The sequence below is a fragment of the Mobula hypostoma genome, chromosome 12 (genome assembly GCF_963921235.1).
Source record: "Mobula hypostoma chromosome 12, sMobHyp1.1, whole genome shotgun sequence".
NCBI lineage: Eukaryota > Metazoa > Chordata > Chondrichthyes > Myliobatiformes > Myliobatidae > Mobula > Mobula hypostoma.
In genome coordinates this window covers 19,650,334-19,677,810 of record NC_086108.1, presented here as the reverse complement: position 1 = coordinate 19,677,810, position 27,477 = coordinate 19,650,334, and the positions used below count along the sequence as shown (strand labels likewise).

The window sequence follows — 27,477 nt, the reverse complement described above, 5'->3', positions numbered from 1 at the left end:
CATTTCCCAACCTCAATTCCCCTCTCCCTGCCCCCTTCCCACACTCAGTCCACAATGGGGACCCATATCAGAATCAGGTTTATCATCTCTCACATCTGCAGTGAATTTTTTTGGCAGCAGTACTGTGCAATACATAGTTACTACAGTACTACGCAGTTTTATGTAAAAACATTATTTTAATCCAAAAAGAGGGCAAGACGGTAAAAATAATGTGCTCTATGTATGACTAGGTACCAGCCACTGGAGTTAACTGCAAAGTGACTGTCTTCAACAAAGCGTCCTCTGGGGCTTACTCTCCCTCTTATTTGCCTTGTGAGGAACAGCACCCAGAAATCTACAGTCACTACAATGCCTTTGTAACCACTGAGCTGAACAGGCAAGTTTCCCCTGCCCCTCCACCCTCCTGTTGGCTTCAGCATCTCCATCCCCTATTCAACTCAAATGTTTTGCCCACATTCTATTCTACAGCATGTGCCACAGATTTATTCATCTGTTCTGAGAAATCCGGTCATTGATATCTTTCCCTTCAACTTACAGTGTGTCTATGTACAGTGCTACAGTCAGTAACATTTCCATTTGACAAACTCTACTGGAAAATTTACCCAGGGAACAAATGCAAACCGTCCACACCAGTAGCAGCTCTGCCATTACTTTATTTAAACACTGTGTTCAAGGTCCCTTTTATATGAACAGCTTGATGCTGTTAATTAAAACTCACTCTGGAAATGACAATCTGATGTCATGGCAATGGATGCAGCAACAGGAAGTGTTGTGTAGCTAGAGTACTCCTGGTTTCAGCCTGCAACACCCTCCCGTCACTCAGTGTCACAAAAAACTGTGGGTCAATTGTTTAAGAAAAATAACCAGATGGCTTGAGTCACAAAAATAGATTGAGGTGCTTTTATTTACTATTTACCTCAAGACAAAAACTGAAAAAAAACTATATATATACATATACATACATATACACACATATATATACACACATATACACACACACATATACACACACATACATACACACACATATATATATATATATATATATATATATATATATATAGAGAGAGAGAGAGAGAGAGAGAGAGAGAGAGAATACACGCACCACCCTCAGACTAAACACAAAAGAAAACCAACTCCAAAGCCTTGATAATCTGAGGTTTATAACTGCTAAGCTCCTCCCCCTAGACCAACCAAAAGCTAATTAACTCAATTATCCAATTAAAGATGGTATCCTCCACCATCAGCACACCTGTGCAGGTTGCTGCTGCCTCGATATGAGACAGCTCCATGCAGCAGCTCTGGTTCAGACCCAGTCACCATTACTGCTGGGGATGAGTGTTTTACTGAGTGCACCATGTGCCATCCGTAGTTAGTGACGGGCCTTCGTCACACTCAGTAGTGGACAAAACACAAATCTCAATTCCACTCATTCTACATCACGTTGAACAAAGTTATTCTGCATTATACCTCACTCAAAATCTGGAGACACTACCGATTTCTGATGTTGCTGGAGTGTGTGAACAGGAAGTGGGTTTGAACCACTTGCTTCAGCTCTGTTAACAGGCCAACAGAGGCCATTAACGAACGTGGCAAAATTGTCACTCAAGTCCCATCTTCTGGCACCAACCTAAACTACACAAAGCTCATTGAAACACTGGTCCCAATAAAAATGCAACAAGTTACGAGAATTATGTCCCACCCCTCCGCTCAAAAACAAAACTCGTTAGAAACAGCACTTCTCTCTATTAGTTTCACATAAAGGAAGAAAGCTTTACACAATTGCACTGTAAATACAGAAGTACAATTAGAGAAATTAAGTAAGAGACTGCCATTTCATATTAATTACATCAGTCTCAAACAGTGCTAAAGTACAAGTCAACTTTAGCCTGAAGGTACTCTGAGCCCACTTCAGCCTCCGTGTAAACCACAACCACACCTTCTGAATATGATCTGAGTAGCAAGCCAAATAAAAGGATGCTTCACCTCGTTTCTATCTCTCCCCCACCCCTAGGCGCATGAACACGTGACAATTGCTGGAGCGCAGAAATGTCCCACACACAGCAGCCAAAGTGGTCACCTACCAGAAACGAGAGGAAAAGCTTAGAAGGTTGCACTAGGCTTGACCAAGTATTGCAGCTAAACCACATGCACATCCAACTACATAGATGAAATGCAACCTCACATGATAGGAATGCATATTTTAAGAAATGAATGCACTAAAACTAGATGATAATAATTACACTGACACGCTGTTAATGTGTGGGAAAGAGGGCAAAACAATTAAAAGTGGAAATACTATGTTAGGATCTTTGGCAAATTACCAGAGATCAAGTTTCTGAGGACTGTGTGCAGATTAAAGCATATACTGGACAGAGGAACATAAACATTTGAAAACCGTCAACAGGAATTGAAGAGGTTGTTCATCAAACTCACCACACAAACCTTGCAGCCCCAAGCACAGCCATGGACTGACTGATTTGGGGTCCTAGCAAGAAAGTTGTTGCAGTTAAACCTAAAGCTGATTGCATTCAAACTTCACGTTCCAGTTGGCGTCAATAGGTGCGTGTCATTGGGGGGGGGGGTGCAGACAGAGGGGAAAAAATACAGGAACCTGGGGCTCAAGCCAGCTTTTGTTAATGAGTGCTCAGTCACTGTCTTGAACCAGATCAGAATAGGTTTCAGCTATTTTCAAATTATAAATTCAAAAATTCAATCAAGAATAATATGAGCCAGAAAACCATCATATTTTGCTGTCACAGCTAATGTTTCATGTCACCAATTACAAGAGTATACAAGCATAAGAAACATTTCCAAATTGATGTGAGAAGACTGCAACTGGCAGGGCACTGTCTACCCCAATCTACCTGCCAGCCCAGTCATCATATGGGAGCCCAAGCATGGAAGGATGAACCCTGGGCGTCCTCCCAAGACTATAGTCAACACGCTCCAAGAAGACAGCAGCACAGCAAATGTAGATGAACTGAACACACTGATGAGGGAGAGGGAGAAGTGGAGAGTCCGTCATCGTGCCTGACGCTGGCCCTCTCGGCCTGAGTCGATATAGTAGTAGTAGTAGTAGTAGTAGTAGTGGTAGTCCAAGTAAAACTGTGGCTGCTCTTCTTTTTTAAAACTGAGAAAAATGGGAAGGAATTACTTTGTCAAATCGGCGATAGATAGCTGAATGCACATTCTATTAAGGTGCAAGGACAGCTTCTATCCCGCTATGATAAGACTAATTTCAGCCCTCGGTAGAATAAAATGGACTCCCAACCTCACAATCTAGCTCATTGTGGCCTTGCACCTTCTCTGTACCAGTAACACTTGCTCTGTTATTATTTTCCCTTGTACTACCCCAATGCACTGTTGCAATGAAATGATCTGTATGGATGGCATGCAAAATATTTTTTCACTATACTTGTGTACATGACAACAAAACAATTTACTACAGAATATTGGCGTGGGTGATAGTACCCAAGGTGGAGTTGTGCAAGTCTGATGAAATTGTAATTAATGACAAAGTGAAACCAGAGACCTACGTCAGCTCCTCACCAGAGCACTGACTTACTTGCCAAGGAGGACATCACTAGATATGAATCAGATTGATTCCCGAAGGGTCTCGGCCTGAAACGTCGACTGCGCCTCTTCCTATAGATGCTGCCTGGCCTGCTGCGTTCACCAGCAACTTTGATGTATGTTGCTTGAATTTCCAGCATCTGCAGAATTCCTGTTGATTCCAAATTTGTCAGGTTTGTCATAGGCAATGAGATTTTACAGACTGGTGCCTCTATTAACTTGACAATGTAGATGCAGGTGTAATGTTCCTCCTGCTGAGGTGTCTGGACCTCGCTCTCACAGGGTTATATTCGTTTAAGAATGAAAGGAGGCTGCAGACAGGAAATTATAGTCCAGTAAGATTTTATAGTCCATTGTTAAGGATGAAATTTGAAAGTACTTCAAAATACATGATAAAATAGGCCCGAGTTTCATTGAGGCAGGGATTCCCAACCTTCTCTATGCGGATGAGTGGTCCATGGACTATAAATTGGGAACCCCTCTGTTAAGGGGAGACAAACTGCCTGACAAATCTGTTGGATTCTTTGAGAAGGTAATAAGCAGGTTAGTCAAAGGACAGCCAGTGGATGGTGTTTACCTGGATATTCAGAAGGATTTTGGCATGGTGCCACACACAAGCCTGCTAAATAAGAGCACACAGTTTTAGAGGCAAGGTACTAGCAGAGGGAGAGAAGATCAGATAATTGGCAAAAGGAGGAAATAAAGGGGGCTTTTCCAGGATGGCTACCAGTGATTTGTGGCGATCCACAGGGGTTAGTGTTAGGACCACAATTTTACTCTTTCTACACTCATGACCTGGATGAAGTAGCAAATGGCATTGTGGCCAAGTTTGCAGATGAGAGCCAGGCAGGGAGTCTGCAGAACAACTGAGGTAACATTTGCATCCATTTCAAGAGGACTGGAATATAAAAGCAAGGGTGTTTTGAGGGTGTTGTTCAGACTGAATTTGCAATACTCTGAGCAATTTTTGGGCCCCACATCTGTGCAAAGATGCGTGGCCCTGGAGAGATTGTACAGAAGGTTCACACGGATGAATCAGGGAATGAAAGGCTTCAGGTATGAAAAACGTTCTACATCTGTGCCTGAAATCAATGGAGTTCTGAAGGATTGGGGAAGGGGTGGGGGTGGGAAGAACATATCATTGAAATCTGTGGAATACTGAAAGGCTTGGACAGAGTGGACATGGACACTCAAAGCTGCTGCGCAGGTTGACTCTGTGGTTTAGAAGGCATACAGTGCATTGGCCTTCATCAATCGTCGGATTGAGTTTAAGAGCCGAGAGGTAGTGTTGCAGGTATATAGGATCTTGGTCAGTCGCCACTTGGAGTACTGTGCTCAACTCTGGTTGCCTCACTACAGGAATGACGTGGAAACCATAGAAAGGGTGCTGAGGAGATTTACAAGGATGTTGCCTGGATTGGGGAGCATGCCTTATGAGAATAGGTTGAGTGAACTCAGCCTTTTCTCCTTGGAGCAACGGAGAATGAGAGAAGACCTGATAGAGGTGTTCAAGACAATGAGAGGCATTGATCATGTGGATAGTCAGAAGCTTTTCCCCAGGGATGAAATAGCTAGCACGAGAGGGTATCATTTTAAGGTGCTTGGAAGTAGGTACAGAGGAGATGTCAGGGGTTAAATTTTTTAACGCAGGGAGTGGTGAGTGTGTGGAATGGTCTGCCGGCTGCGATAGTGGAGGCAGAAACGATAGGGTCTTTTAAGAGACTCCTGGATGGGTACATGGAGCTTAGAAAATAGAGGGCTATGGGTAAGCCTCGGTAGTTCCAAGGTAGGGACATGTTTGGCACAGCTTTGTGGGCCAAAGGGTCTGTATTGTGCTGTAGGTCTTCTATGTTTTTATTTATATACAGCTGAATACACAGCTTTACAATAAAGGGACAGTCATTTAAACCCAGATGAGGAGTTACTTTAGTCAGACAGCAGTGAATCTATGGAATTCATTGCTACAGAGGATAGTGACCAAGTCATTGGGTGGTTATTTAAGGTAGAAATTGATAGGTTCTTGACCAGTAAGGGGGGGCATTAAGGTTTGCAGGAAGGCAAAGAAGAGATTTGAAAACTTGGCCATGATTAAATGGCAGAGTACACCTGATGGGTCTAAATTTCTGGTTGTATCCCCCCTCAGAACTTATCCAAATTAATTATTTTATCACTTCCAAACTTCAGTGTGTTCCACGTGTACAACCAGCTGCATATCTACATTTCTCACTGACAGATTTAAATTATCAGGCAACTCAACAGCCTCGCAAAATCCCACAAAAACAGACCAAGGATTGAAAATGATGTACAACAGAACAAGCAAGTGAAATACTCATGTGCCTCAGAACCAAAGTCAGACACGCTTTAATGGGGCAACTCTTCTGTTGGCACCAATGTTTCATCTGTCAATGGCAATGCCCATAATTGGGCAATTTCCTTGTGGTGGCTTGAGTGCAGCCATCCACTGAACAGAGAGCCAGCCCATGACATCCAGACTGGCTGGTTGCACTTCCCATGGATACCAATCTGCAGATGTCCCTTCTCTTGGGCCAGAGTAGGTCATCCATTGAACCTAGGCAAGGTTAATAAACCAGAAGTAGACCAAGTCTATTCAACGAGATAAATCAGAGAAGTAAATATTTTTGATTCAATTAAATCAGTTTTAACATTCTAATAATTTTCAGCATGTACACGCTTTAGTCTTAACTCAATCTTTTTAAATTACTTGATCACAAAAACTGTGATGCAAAATAGCCATTCCATTTAAGTGCAGGTTTGGTAGCTGGGGGGGGGGGAAAGAAGGGGGTAGTAAATAGGTGGGGTTACATTGCAACTCTCTACTTGGACTGGAAGGGCTCCACACTGCCCCCATCTATTGGGAGCCAAGCTCCCACTGGAAAATGATATCTCAGACCCCAATGGGAGCAAGATCTTGTGGGAAAACAAATCAAATCTATACAGAGAAGGTCTGCCACAGTGTTTTTCTTCTAAATTCCTCTCTGGTCTAATTGGATCCCATGTCGATTAATCTGTGTGGCCTTCCAACACTCGTGTGGAGGATCATCCATTCTTCATTCTCCAAATTAGTAAAGAGAAAATGAAAGAAATTTAAAAACCAATGATCCCTGAGCTTGTCAGGAAACAAGCAAATGGGAAAGCCTTCGAACAAATACTACATCAACCTAGAGAAAGCCCAGAACCTTTAAACACAGATAATTACTGTTTAATAATTACCTCCAAATCCAATGAGACTATAAGATTGATATCTGTTGGACCCTTCTTGGATGCCGGATAGACAGTGATTCTGATTGCCCAAAATTTTCTGGATTGGAAAAAGATCTCTAAGGATTTGGAAAATCCTAATTGTCATGTCTGTTTTCAAGGAAGGTGGGAGGGAAAAAGGAAAAAAAAAAAATCAGTTATACCGATTTTTCTTTTTGGGAAAAATGAAACAAACACACAAGAGATTCTGTAGATTCTGGAAATCTTGAACAAAACATATAAAATGCTGGAGGAACTGAGCAGGTCAGGCAGCATCTATTGAGGGAAATTGACATTTTAGGCTGAGATGAATCACCAAATGTTCAGTTCCCTCCACAGACGCCGAGTTCCACCAGCATTTTGTGTTGCTCAATTCACCATCTAAAATGGATTAGCAGGTCATTTGGCATACCATTATACTGTTAAACATTGTGTACAACACCGATTGAAGGGAAGTAGTGTTCAAAAAATTCTTGAGGGATTTTTAAACAATGTAAAGAGCAGCATAAAATGGGGGAAATGAGTAACTATTAATAGTTGTATTTCCAGGGGGCATTCAGTACAGTGAAACAAAGTTTAATTTCACAAAACCATTAGATGTGACACACAAGCATGGAAAGAGGATTGGCTAAATAACAGAAAATAAATCAGGCCATTTTCAGGTTGGCAAGAATGCCACAGGGATCAGGCAGCAAGGTCAACTATTTGCCTTCTTCCATTAATGACTTGGATGAAGAGACCAAGTACTGTACATTTCAGCCAAGTCTGCTAAAGACACACAGCAAGGTAGAAAACAAGGCATGATGTGTATGCAGAAAATCTGTAGGGAGACGTAGAATGGTTGAGCAGTGGTTTGGCAGGTGGAGAATTGTCCACTTTGGTAGGAAGAACATAAAAGCAGAATATTAAATGGAAAGCAACTGCTCAACACAACAGCAGAGTGTTCAGGGTGTCCTTATGTGGAGCCTCAAAGTTGGTATGAAGTTATGACAAATAAAAGAGAAGGCAAACAGAATGCTGGCCTGTATTGGAGTGGGGACAGATTGTACAAGGGAGGAAATACTGGTACAACCATTCTGGCTATTTGTGAGGCCACAACAACTGAAGCATTGCATACAGGTTTGGTCATTTGAGGAGCTATCTTCTTGCAATGGAAGGAGTTTTAGGGAAAATTTACAAATGTTTGTACTTGGTTGACTCCTTGAACGAAGCCATCATTATATGAAAAAAGATTCAGCAGGTTGAGCAGGAATAAGAGCTTAGAAAAAGGAGATGATCTTCCTGAAACAGAAGATTCTGAGAGAGGGGGGCTGATAACTTAAACTGAACAGAAGACTCTCCTCATGAAGTGCTCAGGGGAAAGGGATTTCTTCTTCAAGAGGGAGCTGAAGAAAAACTTAGGTATCATGAATCTTCAGATTTCCCGAGCCCAGAGCGCTCTGGAGGCTGACTCTTTGAATACTCCAGGCTTAAGTTGACAGGTTTTTGGTCTCTTGGAGAGTCAAAGGGTGCAACTAGCAGGCATAAAAGTGGAGCTGCAGGCAAAGATGAGATCAGCCTCACTGTCCTTGAAAACAGTCACATGGTTGATCCCTGCTGCATTTTCTATTGCTCCTTTATCTCACGTCTATGACTGTTCAAAGATGAGGACTGTAGTGTCTTGTCTTTCGCAGTGTCTGTCAAGACTCTGCTCTCATGAAATACTAACTGGTCATTCATTACCAAGGACGTTGGGCATTTGCTGGCAATGACCAGTCACAGTTTGCCAAATCGGCAAACACTGAACTTCAAACAAAAAAAAGAAAACTCCCAGCTTGAGGTGTTTCAAAATAAAAATGCAACACCTACCCTAAATAACTTCATTAATTCCCATTGCTGCAGAATGTGTTAACAATGAAGTGGGTTGCACAGAAGCAAAAGTTATTAGGGCTACAAATACCAAAAGCTATGCAACTTCAGAGTCATTGTTTATGGCTCCATTACTGGCCAGTGTGGGCTTTCCCTGTCGTTTCAAACAATACATAAACCAAGGGCCACACATTAGGTTTGGATCACCTACCTTCTCTGAATATTCTGCAAACTTCTGTGGAGAGGATCACATTCCATTCAGACCCATGTGAAAGATCGCCTCTCAACAGTTTATAAACATTTCATTTCTGCTTATTCAACATAGAGAACAAAGACAATACACACAGGTAGAACAGCTGAGATCTTTAACTCCCACACCTCCAGCCCCTCATTCTCCAGCCCACACAAACATAACTTTTTTAAATCTATGTAATGGCCATGTAATAATTATGAAAGTCTTAACATTGTATATTTAATGAAATCGGAATCTGCACACCCCACCACACATAACAGATTTGTTGGTGCCCTGGTAACTGAGCTTCTAGACAAACAAAAGCAGCCTATTTAGCCCCAGGCATCCTTGTTTACTTCCCAAATTAAAGACTGCAAATCTCAAAGATCATGCAGTGTCACGGCAATTGTGGCAGATCCTTTCACAATCTAATACCTGGAAATATTTGTTAAGGCTCTATCACACAAAGCATTCAAAAGTGAGAGGCTGCCAACAGGAGACCAGTTTTTATTAAAGACCATGGGTGTCCAATAGCAAGCAAAATGAAGACAATTTAAAAAACCAGGGGAAGCCCAGCCTAATCCACTACGGCACATATGTGTGCACCCACATACACCAAACCAACAGTTACCCACGGGCTGAAACGGAGAAATTCTTAGGGTTGGAGCTGGAGTAGAGTAAAAACAGAATTCTTTCCTTGAAGGGCCTGAATGAGATCCACCAACCAGAATACAGTATAAGATTATGGTATCTCAGGTTGAGTGAAGGCGAGGCCAGGGACTCCAGCAGGCGATACCAGGCCACCAAGAGGTGAGGGAAATATCAGGTTTCCAGAAGTTAGTACAACCTTACTGAAGACAATTTCCCAGCACGCAGCATGCAGGGAGACACGAGTGCATTTTGTTAACAAATACCCTGCTGATGCAAGTTATTTTATTTAGCGATACAGTGCAGTGTGGGTCCTTCCATCTCTGAGCCACAGTGCCCCAGCGACCACCGACAACCCTACCCTTATCACAGGACTATTTATAAAGACCAAATTAATTCACCCAGTACTTGTTACATACACCTGTTAGGGTGCATTCTCCAGTTACCTTATAAGGTAACCGTAGCCTTCAGCCAGGAGCAGATGTCATCAGGTGGTTCCCAACCTTCACCCAGTGTTTCGACACTTAACCACGACACTCTCCAGTTGGTGGGCCAGCAGTGGTGGCCAAATCACTGCCTGTCTGCTGCTGGCTTCCAGCTTCCCTCCTCTCGCCTACTCCAAATCTAACAAGAGGCTCGTTCTGCCTCTCCCCCCATCCTACGAGCATCTTTGGACTGTGGAAGGAAACCAGAGGACCCGGAGAAAACCCCACGCATGTACAGAGACTCCTTACAAAACGGTGCCAGAATTGAACTTTGAACTTCAGGATGTTCCAAGCTGAAACAGTGTCACACCAACCACTACACTACCGTGCTTTTAAGCAAACTACTTGAATCACTGAACAATGCCGTAGGAAATAAAGGTAAAAGGGCAAAAATGGCTCAAGATAGGGAAAGTGGATTGATTTTTTTTAATTCACTGTGCATACAAGTTGCCTTTTGAGAACTGAGGAAAGAGAAACTGCAATTCTTGCATTCCCCACACAACAGTCACCTCCCACCAGAGGCAAGCTGGCAGCAAGCAATTCAATCCTACTCATCCTAATCTGTTACCAGGGCCAGAAAGGGTTAGGAGTCTGAAATGCATTACAAGCCATAGAAAAAGAACAAAAACAAAGTCACAAAATGGGTGACAACCAAAAAAATTCAAGAGCTGCCTGATAAGTTAACACTAAGTAAATATTTAGTGGCAGAGGTTTGTCTGCTCAGCAACATTCCAGTCTGCTGTGTCAATACCAACGTTGCCAACAATCCATTTAAATCAACTTCAAATCTTTCCTCAGGACCTTTCAAAACCACAAGACATTAAATGCACTGACAGTCAAGAATTTTTGTTACACGAGAATTTACAAGCAACTGATTTCAGTTGTTCCTGTTGTTCACCTGAAGTAGGTTTTGCAGTCCAGTCTGGACAACCTCTGCTTAACTTTCCTTCTGCTAATTACTGCCCAGACACGCCCATTCTCTCCTCCCACCATACCATGACCTGTGATATACCATCTCCTCTTTGCCCACAATACTAGACCCAGTGATATGGCCATTCCCTCTCCTCCCACCATAGTACACGCTGTTGACTCTCAGCTTAATTGGAATTGGCTTATTATCACATGTACCAAGGTATATCGAAAGGTTGTCTTACATACTGTTCATACAAATCAATGCATTAGAATAGTGCATTGACATAGTTCAAGGTAATACAATAACAGATTGCAGAATACAATGTCACAGAGGAAATACAGTGAAGGTAAACAATCCTGAGCCAGCATAGATTAATAGGATAAAAATTCCACTTGTGTGTTGTAATGTGAAATGAACTCAGCCTCTGCAGGCGCAGAATGTTAAAGACGGCCAGAGATAGAGTTGGCATTCCTGATGGGGTTGAACTATCACTTTATTAGATTTTGCTTTTAATTATAAGTGGGTGCTCCACCCACTGAAAGTTTCAACAGTGCAGGCCAGAGATTATGTCAGTTTAGTAGGTCAATCACATTACAAGTGTGAAGAAATTGGCAGATTCAAAGAGTGTGCATATTAGGAAATAGGATCCAATGTTACTTGTCGATGGATACAAACAGAAACCATTAATATCATTATGCTTCTCCATCTGAAGCAAAAGTTAACAAATGAAGTTGGAAAGAAAAACAATTCCCAGGTTTTGCCAAGAATCCATGTCAAATTGCAAGTGTCTTCTCCAGGGGGTCCCAACCCTTTTTCTGCCATGGACCAATATCATTAAGCAAGAGGTCTGTGGAGCCCAGGCTGAAAACCACTGGTCTACTCCAAACGTACTGAGCCACAGTGATAACAATGTCCCATATGGAGAATGATCATCCCAAAGTGTATTTGGTTGCTAAGGTGAAACACCACAGGAAAACACACAAAATCAAGGCCATCACCTAAGGTGGGGATAATGGTTTGCCAGAGTTCAAAAGCAACATCTTTTGGATAGAGTGTTGAAGCAAAATCCTCATACCCCCTCAACTAGATGCAGCACACATATTTTGAAGATGAGCACTGGTGATATCTATGTCAGTGTTCATACATCGGACATCACAAATAGAAAGACTCAGGATGTCAGGGGTCCGTTGCTGGGAAATTACACCGAGTCAGTTTTCATACCACATTTCCCATGTCACAATAATACAACAGTTCAAGAGGCATTTCATTTGCATCAAGCAAACTAGCAATATCTTTGCATTGCTGGGATTGTTACAACTCCCTACATGTTTTGGGGAGTGTGAAGCAATATTTATCCACAGAATCTTATTCCTTAATTTTGTTCAATGAACCAATGAGAAAATGCAGACGTGAACATCTGAAAAGAGTTGAGTAGGGATGGGGGGGGGGGCAATTTTAAATCCTAATTGAAGTCTGTCAACTGTTAAAAGAAAAACACCACTAGCTCCATAGAAGCAAGCTGCCTGAAAAGACTCTGAATGATCTCATCTCTTCAAAGTCTGTGACAAAAAGGGAGACAAATCCAGGTCGACATACAAAAGCAATGGTCTTGTGCAGATACGAATTACAAAGTAGCTACAAGAGTCATTCGCTCAAACAAAACTTCTTCAGCAGGGCTAGTCAACCCTGCTATTCAATCTGCTGTTCCCCCAGGAACAATACAAGCCCTGTCTGTATCTCAGGGAATATCCATTACCCACAGAGCGAAGGCAGCCCTCAGCACTGTGAACACTCGCACAATTCCTACACGTTTGCTCCATGGAGCAGCACGCCTCCCCACTGGATTCTCTCTTCTGTCCTTGTGCTGGGCTGCCAGCTGATGTTCCAGTCAGAGTACAATAATGCAGAAATCCAATCTAACCAGTTCATTCATCTTTCTGGCTGCCAAAGCTTGCTGTGTAACAATTGGCTACTGTGTTCATCCACCTAACCATGGCCTCTCTTCACAAGTAATATACTCGGCATAAAGGACAAAGAGGCAATAAAAGCCAAGGTGAAGGCAAGATATGTCAAGATGATTAGTTATTGGAAGTGAGGTATTAGGCATTGTATGCTATTGATTCTTTCCACAATTCTGCTTGATGTGAATTAAATATGCTAACATTAAATTTTCATCTATAGCTTTGCTGAGTTTATATATCACGTGAATCACAGACACAGTAAGGTGTTGTACACATTTGGCAAAAATTACCTAACCAAATCAAGCGATAATTAGGCACATGGTGAGGTGGGTGGGGGGGGGGGGGAAGAGGAGAGGAGGAGGCAGAAGATCAGATACAAGATTAAGCTTGACCCAAAGTGGCATTGTAGCAGCACCTTAAATAAGGTAGCAGTAGAGAGGAGAACCAATTCCAAGGACACCCAAAGAGACAGACTTTAATAAACCATTAGGAACTTTGCAGAATTTGAGAGAGATCACATTCCTTGTTGTGCAAAAAGGATGTGATCCTGGAAAACATTGTTAAATTAAATACCATCAATTCGAATGGCTGGTTGAAGTTATTCTTTAGTTATTGAGCTGGAGCGTGTAACATGCCTTGGAGCTGCACAGCTCAGTTTCCCCTGATTTAACCCTAGTCTAATCACGGGACAACTTACAACAACCAATTAACCTACCAACTGGTCAATCTTTTGGACTGAGAGAGGAAACCAAAGCATCGGGAGGAAACGTGTGGTCACAGAGGGACGCAGACAACGAGGGCAGAGTCTATTTTGGTGCCATGTATTACAGCAAAGCTGCAGTCACATCACCCAAAGGGCTACAGCATCAGTGCAAAAACTATAAAACTGTAAAGAATGATCTGAATATAGTTGGAGGAGATTAGAGACGTAACTTTGAAAGGCCTGGAAGGAAATTAATTCTGAGAACATGGATGTTAAAACCCAGATGTTCATGAACCAGGTGCCAATTTAGCCTCATCAGTCAAAGGATGCTAGTTGAAACATACACAGGTTGGGATCCAGCATCAAGGTGCAAACCAAGGAGTACATGGTACCATAGTGGTTAGCATAACATTTTACGGTACCAGCAACACAGGTTCAGTACCTGCTGTTGTCTGAAAGGAGTTTCTATGTTCTCCCTGTGATTGTGTGGTTTTCCTCTGGGTGCTCCGGTTTTCTACCACAACCAGTTGCTAGGTTAATTGGTCATTGTAAACTGTCCGATGACTAGGCTAAGATTAAATCATGGGGGCGGGGGAGGAGAGATTGCTGGGCAGCATAGCTCAAAGGGCTAAAATGGCCTATTCTGTGAGTATCTCAATAAATAAATTTTTTTTTAAATCACTAACGTATGCTGGGACTTGAATCCTAACTATCAGGAGGAATCAATCTTTCCATGATCCTCTCGGCACACACACTGAAGTGCATCTTATGACTTGCCTATGAAACACAACCACAACACAGTAAACTGCAGAGTGGAGGTTATTTTTATCCCCTTTGGTTGCAGTGGACAGGAAGCACACACACACACGCATGCTGCAATTAATGCAAGTTGCGTTGGACAGGAAGCGCGCGCACACACGCAGCAATTAATGCAAATTGGGAATAGAGCCAATTTGCAACCTTCTGTGACCACGAGCAGCAACCATGAAATGAACCAAGTCTATAACAAAGAGAAATAAAGTACAGGTTTACTTACGCACAAGCTCCAGTACCATTCTGGTGCGTTACACAAGTCCCCCCATTCATACACGGCTGAGAGGAGTCACGGCACTGGAATGCTGAGACAAAAGAAAGCTCTGTTAAAACACAAGTGCATAAAGTTCATTTTCTGATCTTAGACAAGCTTTTGCAATTCTCCCACTCCTAATGGTAGAAAATTAATTTTTTGCATGCAGCTTCAAAATCTCATCAATTCCACTACCTACAAAACAGATTTATGATACTAGTCAACTGGATCCTAGGAAGTAAAATGATGGAATTTAAGTTTCCAATCTTTTTTATTGCATCTTTAACAGTGAAGTATTATACTATGTGCTTAATGCCAGCTTACCAGGAAAAATTACCAAAAATTGATAAAGGGGTAAATTTAAGTTGTACCTTCATGGAAGTAATAACACAGGGGATTAGGGAAGTTAGTGGTTGCAGCCTTGGCATCTGCAGGCATAGTCAACAACAATGAAGTCATTCAACCTGATACATACAGGATGCCCGATACTGATTCCAATTCAACTGTGTCAAAAGGAGATTGATCCAAAACCTGACGTAGTGTAGGTCAGTGAGCACACAGGTAAGGTATGTACAGTACTGTGCAAAAGTCTTAGACATATATATAGCTAGGGTGCCTTAGACTTTTGCTCAGTACTGTAGCAATTTTATATATTGCACTGTCTGCTACTGCAAAAAAATACAAAATTCATGTCATATGTGAGTGACAATAAACCCAATTCTGATATGTGCTAGAGGGTCAGGTGCAAAATGCCTGCTTAGCCTTCCTTAGTGAAGGGAAGATGGGTAAAAGGGTGGGTGGAGGTAGTGTGATGAAATTTAATAAGTATTTAAAATTCTAATCATGTGATCAAGAAAGCTACCATCAAGTGATGAGTCAAATGAAGTGTGTGGTTACTTTTGACGCTAGATGTCTGGCAGTTTCCTGTTGGACAAGTATTACCCAATTTGCATGTTAATTTTACTCTTCAACCAGACAGGCTGGATTCCTGATACATGCACAAAAGAAAACACGCTTTCTTTATTTCAAAGTCCATCTTCAATACTGAGATTCCAAATAAACAAATCTGAAACATCTTGTTAAAGGCAGAATGGGAGAAGACAAGTAATATATAATACACTGTCTCACTGTTCATGAGTGGACAACTGCTCACATTTTAAGATGTCGCTGAACAAATTAAGTTTTGCTCAATATTCACTTCTCCTCCCTGTTCAATATACACCCATAATCCTTTTTGTTTCCATGATTGTGCCTACACAAAATGTTGTCAGCTAACCAGACACTCATTCAATCACTAAGAATTCATCATGCATTTAATGTGCACAATGTTAAAAATCATCAGTGTTGTGGTGCACAGATACAAACACACAATTGTCAATCTTCCCATCAACCCCCATCCAATCTCACTTCAGCATCACTGAGTGACACTGTGTTACATACCCAAAATTACAAACATCAAATGTGGTCAGGACAATGTCTTATAGAGCCTCACCATTACATTCTTGCTTTTATATTTGAGTTCTCATAAAATGAATGCAAATATTGCATTTGCCTTCCCTACCACTGCCTTAACCTACAAGTTAACATCTTGGAAATCCTGCACAAGGTCTCACAAGTCACTTTGCACCTCTGATCTTTGAATTTTATCCTATTTATAGTCCCCACCTATTTATTCCTTCTACCAAAGCGCACGACCATACACTTCCCAACATCATATTCCATCTGCTACTTCTTCACCCAATCTGTCCAAGTCCTGAAGACTCTCTGCCTCCTCTACATGACCTGCCACTCCACCCATCTTGGTCACAAAGCCATGAATTCTGTCATTCAAGTAATTCACATATAATGTACAAAGCAGTCCCAACACAGACCCCTGCCGAACACCACGAGTCACCATCACCCAACCAGAATAGGCCTCTTTTATTTCTCTCTTTGCCTCTTCCTAGTAAGCCAAACTTCTATTAATGCTACTATCCTTCCTGTAATACCATGAGCTCTTGTTTAGCAGCCTCATGTGGTAGCTTGTCGAAGGCCTTCTGAAAATCTAAATAATCACCATCCACTGAGTTTTTCTTTGTGTACCCTGCTCACTATTTCCACAAATTCAAAGAAATTTGTCAAGCACCATTTCCTCTTAAGGCCTATTTTATCACGTGCCACCAAGTACCCCGATGATGGACCCCAATATCTTCCCAACCACTGAAGTCAGGCTAACTGGCCTACAATTTCCTTTCTTCTGCCTCCCTCCCTTCTTAAACAGTGGAGTGACATTTACAATTTCCAGTGCTCCGGGACCATTCCAGAATCCAGTGATTCCTGAAAGATAGTTGCTAATGCCTCCACCATTTCTTCAGCTAGTCCTTTCAGAACCCTGGGGTGTAATCCATCTGGTCCAGGTGACTTATCTACCTTCACTTTTCCAGCTCCTAAGCACCTTCTCCTTAGTAATAGCAACTACACTCACTTCTGCCCCCTGACAGTCTCGTACTTCTGGCATTCTGCTAGTTTTCCACAGTGAAGAATGACGCAAAATACGAATTAAGTTTCTCTGCTGTTTCTTTGCGCCCCCCCCCGCCCCATTACTACCTCTCCAGCAGGCTGATATCCGCTCTCCCTTCTTTTAATACATTTGAAAAAATACTTCGTATCCTTTTTTGTATTATTGGGTAGAACACCTTCATATTTCATCTTTTCTCTCAAGGATTTTTTGGTTGCCTTCTGTTGGTTTTTAAAAGTTTCCCAATCCTCCAACTTCCCACTAATTCTTGCTAAATTATATGCACTCTCTTTTGCTTATATGTTGTCTTAGACGTTCCTTGTCACCCACGGTTACCTCACCCTCCCTTTAGAATACTTCATCTTTGAGTTGTTTCTATCTGTACCTCCTGAATTGCCCCCAGAAACTCAATTGTTCTACCATCATCCCTACTAGTATCCCCTACCAATCAACTTTGACCAGTTTCCCTCTCAGGCCTCTGTAATTCCCTTTACTTTTGGCTTTATCTTCTCTCTTTCAAACTGCAGGGTGAATTCTATCATACTATCATCACTGCCTTCTAAAGCTTCCTTTATTTTAAGCTTCCTAATCAAATCTGTTTTATTATACAACACCCAATTCAGAATTGCCTTTCCCCTAGTGGGCTCAACCACAAACAACTCTAAAAGCAACTCATAGGCATTTTACAAATTCCCTCTCTTGGGAACTAGCATCCATCTGATTTGTCTGATCTACCTGCATATTGAAATCCCCCATCACTATTATAACATTGCCCTTTTCACATGCCTTTTCTATCTCCCACTGCAATTTGTATTCCACATCCTAGCTCCTATTCGGAGGCCTGTATATAACTTTTGACCCTTGCAATTTACTAACTCTACCTAGAAAGATTCTACATTCTCAGATCCAATGTCACCTCTAAGAATTTACTTTCTAATTTTACCAACAGTCACCCCACCCCCCCTCTGCCTACCTGCCTGTCTGTCCTATCAATACAATGCATGTGCTACGTTACATTCCCAAATACAATCTTTTCGGCCATGACTCAGTGCCCACAATACCATTCCTGCCAACCTCTAACTGCATTGCAAGATCATCTACCTTATTCTGTATACCACGTGCATTCAAACATAACCCCTTCAGTCCTGTAGTCTTCACTTTATGATTTTGCCCCCAGGTTACACTTCAACTCATCCCACTAACTAATCTTGCCCTCTCATCTGCCTCCCTCACAGTCTCACTACACACTGCATCTGCCTGTCAACCATCTGCCCCATCACTCCAACTACCATACCCCTGATATAGTTTAAACTCTCCCCAACAGCTTAAACCTAAAAACCTAAAAAATATTACTGATAACTAACTCTGGTGGGACTAAGTGGCAGAATCCTTTCTCCCTTTAAGGGTGAAATGTAAGCAAAAACATTTAAGCAAGTGTTTGTGAGGGTATTGTTATAATGCATTTGATAGCTCCAATCACTGTCATATTTACACGCAAGATCCATGTTACTGGGACTTCTAAGATTCAGCTCCAGGTGGGAGAACACCACTTTTCCATAACAGTACAACATTACAGCAGGGAAAGATGGAAAGTACAGCTGTTCCACTTGATGACCATAAATCATTCTGTCCCATGGACCTTCTGCAAATCGAGTTCATTATGTCCAAGAAACCTCAAATTCACCCCTTTGATCCAGTAGTTAAGGGGGAAAAGAAAACAATCCTGCTAACAATAGATTCTCAAGACTAGCTATTTTCAGTCTTTTCCTTTGATTATCCCACACCCTCCTTCACACTGAAGATAGAGAATCCAAATATCCTGCTACCCAGGACCAGATGTCACTTATTAGAATTCCACTCAACGTGCCAGATCTCAGTGCTCCCGACCAATGCTTGACATCAGGACTTGTGTATCCCACTGTCTCCTGTCTCCACCCCCACAATGTAGTTGCTTCTATCGGAGCTGGGAACCACAAAGTCAGTGATGTACAGTCAGAAGTATCTTTAAGTACAAGCTATTGTCAACGCCCTCTTCCTCCCCTATTTTTAAACTACAATCAAGCAGCAAGGTTGCAATTGCAAGGCACACCCCACACCCCCGATCACCCAAAAGCAAAGCTCTGTCACACCCTGCCACTTTCAGGAGCCTCTCAGGTCTGTAGCCAGTGAAACAGTGCTGCAACACACATCTTGTATCCAGGTCACTTTATGCTTCATGAAGTACACAAAGTCCAAATTAATGTTCCCATTTACTTAAAACGTTGTTTGATAACATCATGATCCTGAGCCAAGATCCTGATACACTCAAATTTTGTTAAGATGATACAATTTCACAAATTCTTCAAACTTAAGCCTTTTGAATGCTACAACTGAATCTGCCTCCACTAGCAACTACTCAATCACTGCACACAAGTTTTTTTTTATTTCACATCACTATTTCTTTTGCCTACCATTCTCTTTCTTGCATCTCCTCAGGCCCAAATCAATGTATCCACCAACAGGAGCAGATTCTTGATGTTCTCCATTTGGCCCTACTTTCCTCTTCTCATTCCCACCCCCACCCCACCCCTATGACCATTCTCAACATTTGCCTTCTTGTCTGCCCATGGCAGATTTCCCAACATCCTTCAAGCCTGTTCCTTTCAACCCCTGTTCATGCTGCACATTTGGGAACTACATTAACATATACAGTAATCACGTCCAACTTGTCCAAGTGCACCAAAGGCAGTGGTGCAAGTACCAATCCGTGGGGATCTACGCTCTTCCATGCAGTCCAGAAACCACCACTCACAACTACTTTCTGCATGCAATTTCCCAGCTAATGTTTTACCCATCTGTGAGGACATCATTGTACAAACCTATAGAACCAACTTGAAAGTCAGAAATGAACTGACAATTGGAATGGTTGCCTACAGGAAAGCAAGGCAAACACATTCCCTGGGTTTAAATTTGATCATTTGATTCAGCTGGCAAGTACTTGGAAACATACCAGGAAATAACAAATCACCTTATACCAAATGTGAATTCATTTTTTCTTTCTCCACCACTACCCTCAATGAGCCTCACCTCCTCAAAGATGGTTCCTGTGGCTTACTGGTTCACCATTAACTGCAGATCACAACTCCAAACTCAAGGCGATTCATTTGCTTTCTAAGGTGGTACAATCACCCAGTCTTAGCCAACCCTCCAAGGCATGACCATTATAAACCCCTCATTTCCTCTGACTTTTACTGACTGGCAATTTCCACTCACAACACAAAACACAGCAGAGCTTATTATGACTTTCATACATTCTAAAGCATGTATGACATTCTTGGCAGTCAAAACACAAGAAATTCTGCAAATGCTTGAAATCTTGAGCAACACACAAAATGCTGGGGAGGTGGGGGGTGCAACCAGAAGGAGTTGATGGGAGAAGGGATGAGGTTAACCAGTATGAAAGAGAGCAGAAAAGAGAAAAATCACCAAAGGTTAGAAAAATCAATTCATGCTATCAGGTTGAAAGCTACCCAGATGGAATGAGGTGTTGCTCCTCCAACCTGAGTGTGGCCTCATCAGTGAAAGCAGCCATGGACAGACATGTCAGAATGGGAATGGGAAGTCAAATTGAAATGGGTAGGCATTGGGAGACCATCCTCATAGTCTAACCCCCTTATCTCTGGAATCAACCTGGCGAACTTCGTCTGCACTGCCGCCAAAGCCAGTATATCCTTCCTCAAGTAAAGAGGCCAGAACTGCACACAGTTCTCCAGATGTGGCCTCACCAGTACTCTGTACAGTTGCAGCATAACCTCCCTGCTCTTAAATTCAATCCCTCTAGCAATGAAGGCCAACATTCCATTTGCCTTCTTGATAGCCTGCTGCACCTGCAAACCAACCTTCTGCGATTCATGCACAAGCACTCCCAAGTCTTTCCGCACAGCAGCATGCTGCAATCTTTTACTATTTAAATAATAATCTGATCTTCTATTTTTTCTTCCAAAGTGGATGACCTCGCATTTACTCACATTGTACTCCTTCTGCCAGACCCTTGTCCACTCAGTCAACTCTCCGCAGACTCTCAGTAACCTCTGCACAATTTGCTTTTCCACTCAATTTAGTATCATCAGCAAAACTTAGATGCACTACAGCCAGTCCCCTCTTCCAGATTGTTAATGTATATTGCACACAGTTGCGGGCCCAGCACCCACCAGAGGCATACCGCTTACTACTGATTGCCAACCAGAGAAACAACCATGTATCCTAACTCTCTACTTTCTATTGGCTAACCAATCCTCCAGCCATGCTAATACATCATCCCCAGCTCTATGCATCCTTATCTCATGGACAAGTCTTTTCTGTGGCACCTTACCGAACACCTTCTGGAAATCCAAATAAAGAATGTCCCTCTGTTCCCCTCTATCCACTGCACTCATTTATATCCTCAAAGAACTCCAGTAAGTTTGTCAAATAGGATTTGCCTTTGCTGAATCCATGCTGCATCTGCCTGATGATCCATTTCTTTCCAGGTGCCTCACTATTTCTTCCTTAATGATGGCTTCAAACATTTCCCAACTACAGATGTTAAACTAACTGGCCTGTAGTTACCTGCCTTTTGCCAGCATATTTTTTTTTACGGTGGCGTGACATTCACCTTCTTCCAATCTGCCAGACCAGGGGACCTGTCGATCCTTAGGCCCACAGGTTTGCTCAGCACTACCTCTTTAGTGAAGCTATTGTATTGAGGTCCTCACCTCCCATTGCATCCAAATCATCTCTCTTTGGAATGTTAGACATGTCCTCCACTGTGAACACTGACACAAAATAGTCAAAGCTTCGGCCATTTCCTCATTACCCAGTATCAATTCCACCCCGCACCCCCCACCATCCTCCAAGAGACCTACGTTCACTTTAGCCACCCTTTTCCACTTTAGAGCCTAATGTCCGAGGGTAAGAATGACCTCAAATGGCACAGTTGTCTTAGTCAATTACTAGAACTGCTCCTCTGTTCTGCTAAGCAGAGGTTGAAAAACAGTGCCCAGAAATGACAAGATTTTCCACAGGGTCCATTCTACCACAGCCTCTGGTGTGTCCAGTTTGACTCCTATAACAGAGCCAGCCTTTCTAATCAGTTCATTGAGCCGGTTGGCATCATCCATGTTGGTGCCATTGCCCCAGCACACCACCACATAGAAGATTGCACTGGTGACAACGCACTGGTAGAACATGTGAAGGAGAGGCCTGCATACTCCAAAGGAATGCAGCTGGTAAAGCCAGTGTCTGCAGCACTGGAGTCAATCCCCAGTACTGGTATGTATTTAAATACTGGGCCGCTGGTTGTGTAGCGGTATCAGAACTGAACTTCAAGGCAGATGACCCTGAGTTCAAACCTAGTCAGGTCCCAACCTGGGCAGCAGCAGTATCTGTGAAGAAAAGGCCTGGCAATCTATTTCCCTATCCTGCCATGAAAATCCTATGGACCCTACAGTCCATGAGGTCACGAAGAGTTGGACTCGACTTAACAACAAATTTAAATATTTCTCTCCTCACAATAAAATACCCTAAAATGACCATCTCAAAGGTCTACATTGTGTTCTGAATTAGTTTACCACAGCAAGTTTACAAGATGCTACAAATTGTTTATGTGCCACCAACCACCCACCCCAACCGTCACATGTGGCAAAAGAGAATGAATTTGGGTTCACACCTCATTATCTGCTCATAGATAACCAAGCAGGGTTTTTTCCTGCTAAAATTAACTCCATAGTTACTAACAAATAAACCAACGGAAATTCCATTAGCCTTACCGAGCTCATTTCTGTCCCAGATAGGACAACAGACACTCATTCAAGAATGGGAGAAAGTTCTGTAGTAACTCTTCAAACCTACTTAGTACAGTTTGCTCCGGTACGAGTGGCATAACAGCATATTTCTCAGCATGCACATAACAATTAATGTAAAAAAAATCCCTTGCATTTTCACAACACATTAATTTCCAGCATCTGCAGATTTTCTCTTGCATTTCAATAAAATTGTACTTGCCCTTTGTATATTAAGAAAGTTCTCCAAAACAGAGCAGATCTAATGAAGAACCTTTTCCACCATCTTTGGTTAGAATCTGACCACACTTGAGCAAATGGTAAATGCAGGCAATCACAACATTTAACAAATATAGAGACTAGCATTTGAATCACCTTGACATAGAAGGCTACTGACTTGGTGCTAATAAAAGGGATCAGTGTAGAAAGGCAGCCGGTGGTCAAAGTGAAATGGTGGGCTGAAAAACTAATTTCAGTACACTAAGAGATCGAGAGAGGGTTCACTCCCCAAATTCCTCATCTTCAAACCGAAGGAAATACACAGCTCTCAGGAATCACATCAGTTAACAGCACAGACATTTGTGGCACAAAAACGGGCCATTCACACCATGTTAGCTGAGAAGGCCACTCACCCAAAACCACTTCCTGCTTTTCAGTGCACTGCTTTGCCAGTCTCAAGCACCTCAAGTGCTCTCAAATATTTTAAGCAAGATTATGCACAACAGAAACCTAACAGGGTAACAGTCAAGTACAGAAGAGTTAATTAAAATTGGCCTTTTCTAAGTGTTCTGACTTAACCGCTGCCTACGACCAAAACTACAAAGGAAACCAAATGTGGTGCAGTTATCAACCTTCCACTGGAACATTGACTTTGTACAGTCAGTGGTGGTCCAGACAGAACCACGAGCATCTCATCAAATGAAAATATACAGTTGGTCAGTTTAATCTTGGTTTCCTGCTATTACTGTTATAATCTTCCAGAACTCTGTCAACATACGCATTATTCATATGAACATGACTGAAATGTGTTAGCAATGTTGAGACATTTAAAAAAAGTCAAATAAAAACCCCAAAAAGTTGAAAAGGGACAGAGAGCTACACCAAAGAGGTATTAAAACAACACAACTGAAGCTCTGAAAGGATTTAAGAGTTGAGCATCAAAAACATGCAAAGACATGAGACGCCAACAGCATTCACTCAGGATGGAGAAGCTGATACAATGGGATATGTTTGCAAGAATGCCAGCTACAATAATCTCAACTGCAATCTGAGACTGATGACTCAAAAGAACATTTCATAAATTGATACAATGTCTGAATTTGGATTTTGGCAGCAATGGGGTAGCAATAAAGAGACATGGACCAGATGTGCTAGAGGAACTGCGGTTAAAAATGCATCCAGTTGGTCCAACTATGCGTGTAAATGAATCTGGAATCCAGCAAGTCAAAAGGAGTCAATACCGTCAGAATCAGGTTTATTATCATGTGACGTGAAATGTGTTAACTTAGCAGTTCAATACAATACATAATATAGAAAAAAAAACACAAAATAAGTAAATCAATTATAGTATATTTATATTGACTAGATTAAAAATCTTGCAAACAACTGAAATAATATATATTAAACAAGTGAGGTAGTGTCCAAGGGTTTAATGTCTATTTAGGAATCGGATGGCAGAGGGAATCGCTGAGTGTGTGTCTTCAGGCTTCTGTACCTGCTACCTGATAGTAACAGTGAGAAAAGGGCATGCCCTGGGTGCTGGACGTCCTTAATAGTGGACGCTGACTTTCTGAGACACCACTCCTTGGAGATGTTCTGGGTATTTTGTAGGCTAGTACCCAAGACGGAGCTAACTAAATTTACAACCCTCTGCAGCTTCTTTTCGTCCTGTGCAGTAGCCACCACCCCGCACCCCCATACCAAGACAGTGACGCAGCCTGTCAGACTGCTCTCCACAGTACATCTATAGAAGTTTTTGAGTGTATTTGTTGACATACCAAATCTCTTTAGACTAATGAAGTATAGCCACCGTCTTGCCTTCTTTAAAACTGCATCGATATGATGGGCAAACACGAGGAAATCTGCAGACAACAGGAATTCTGCAGATGCTGGAAATTCAAGCAACACACATAAAAGTTGCCGGTGAACGCGCAGGCCAGGCAGCATCTCTAGGAAGAGGTACAGTCGATGGGACCAGGTTAGATCCTCAGAGATCTTGGAACTGCTCACTCTCTCCACTTCTGACCCTTCTAGGAGGATTAGTATGTGTTCCTTCATCTTACCCTTCCTGAAGTCCACAATCAGCTTTTTTGTCTTACTAATGTTTGTAGGTTGTTGTGTGACACCTCTCCACTGCACCTCACTCCTGCACATCCTCTCATCACCATCTGAGATTCTACCAACAATGGTTGCATCATCAGCAAATTTATAGATGGCCTAGCCACACAGTCATGTGTATATACAGAGTAGAGCAGTGGGCTAAGCACACACTCCTGAGGTGCACCAGTTTTGATCATCAGTGAGGAGGAGATTTTATCACCAATCCACATAGAGTATAGACTTCCAGTTAGGAAATCAAGGATCCAATTGCAGAGGGAGGTACAGAGGTCCAGGTTCTGCAACTTCTCAATCAGGATTGTGGGAATGATGGTATTAAATGCTGAGCTATAGTTGATGAACAGTATCCTGACATAGGTGTTTGTGTTGTCCAGGTGGTCTAAGGCTATGTGAAGAACCACTGAGAGTACACCTGCTGTTGACCTATTGCAGTGTTAGGCAAATTGCAATGTGTCCAGGTCCTTACTGAGGCAGGAGCTCGGTCTAGTCATTACCAACTTCTCAAAGCATTTCATGATTGTGGATGTACAGTTTACTCCCATTGTTAAAATTGTGTTTCAGGAGTTCATGGACAAAATTTGAATAAACTAAAGATTACACTGGAGTTAAAAGTACTTGGACAACCTTTACAGGGTTTTCACACAGCTACATTTCTCATAAAGATAAATTAAATTTACAAAACTGCTTGCAAGGAGGGAAATTCCCTTCTGACATTTTATATCATCTGAATCATTTCTTGTCACCACAACTTGAAGATTATTTTTTATGGAATCCAACACAAAGATTCCTAAGTCCCTTTGCAACTCAGATATTTAAATTTTCTCCTTGTTCAGAAAATAGCTGTTGCTCATTCTACCAAAGTGCATGTCCACACACTTTCTTATACTCTATTCCATCTGCCACATCTTTACCCATTCTCCCAATCTAATCCAATTCCTTCTGCAGACTCCCTGCTTCCACAACACTAACTGCACCTCCACCCATCTTTGTGTTGTCTACAAAACTGGCCACAAAGCCATCAATTCCATCATCCAAATCATGTACATAAATGCGAAAAGCTGTCCCAATCCAGTCTCCTGCAGAGCACCACTAGTCACCGGTAACCAGTCAGAATAGGTCCTCTTTACTCTGACTCTGCCTCCTGCCAGTCAGCCAATCTTCTATTCATGTTGGTATCTTTCTTGTAATACTATGGGTCTCATCTTGTGCACAACTTGTCAAAGGCCGTCTGAAAAATCCAAGTAAACAACATCCACTGACTCTCCTTTTTCTATGCTGCCTGCTATTTTCTCAAAGAATTTCCACGATTTGTCAGGCAAGATTTCCCCTCAGGAAACCATGCTGACTTTAGGTCATTTTATTATGTGCTTCCAAGTATCCCCAAACCTCATCCTTAATAATGGACTCTAACATCTTCTGATCCACTGAAGTCAGGCTAACTGGCTTATAATTTCCTTTTTTCTGCCCTCCTCCATTCTTAAAAAGTGGAATGACATTTGTAATTTTCCAGTCCTCCCGAGACATTCCTGAATCTAGTAATTCTTGAAAGATCACTCCTAATGCCTCCACAATCTCTTCAGCAACCTCTTTCAGAACTCTGGGGTGTAGACCATCTGGTCCAGGTGACTTATCTACTTTGTTTCCCAAGTACCTTCTCCTTATCTGTACCAACTACTGTACATTCACTTCTGCACCCGATGCTCTTTAATTTCTGTCATACTACTAGTGTCTTACACAGTGCAGGCTGACACAAAATACTTATGTTCATCTGTCATTTCTTTGTCCTCTCCAGCATCATTTCCCAGTGGTCTGAAATCTACTCACTTCTTATATGTCTGAAAAATTCTTTGGTATCCTTCTTTGTCTTATTGGCTAGATTACCTTCACATTTCACCTTTCTCCTCCTCCTCCTGGCTTTTTTTTTGTGGCCTTTTGTTGGCTTTCAAAAGTTTTCCAATCCTCTACCTTCCCACTAATTGTTACTGTATTATATGCTTGCCCTTTTCCTTTTCTGCTGTCCTTGTCTTCCCTTGTCAGCCATGGTTGCCTCACGTTCCTTTTAGAATACTGCTTCATCTTTGAGATGTACTAATCCTGCACCTTCTTAATTGCCCATGGAAACTCCTACTGCTGTTCTGCCAACACCCCTGCCTGG

The 27,477-nt window shown here is 42.1% G+C and overlaps 1 protein-coding gene across 1 annotated transcript in view; it reads right to left on the bottom strand.

Annotated features, from left to right (window-relative positions):
- The window catches only part of LOC134354645 (neurogenic locus notch homolog protein 2-like), a 196,466-nt gene that overhangs the window by 154,541 nt on the left and 14,448 nt on the right, over positions 1-27,477 (bottom strand). Inside the window, exon 2 of the mRNA XM_063063700.1 lies at positions 14,661-14,742. Coding sequence (XP_062919770.1) covers positions 14,661-14,742 — 82 coding nt within the window. The remainder of the gene's footprint in view (positions 1-14,660; positions 14,743-27,477) is intronic.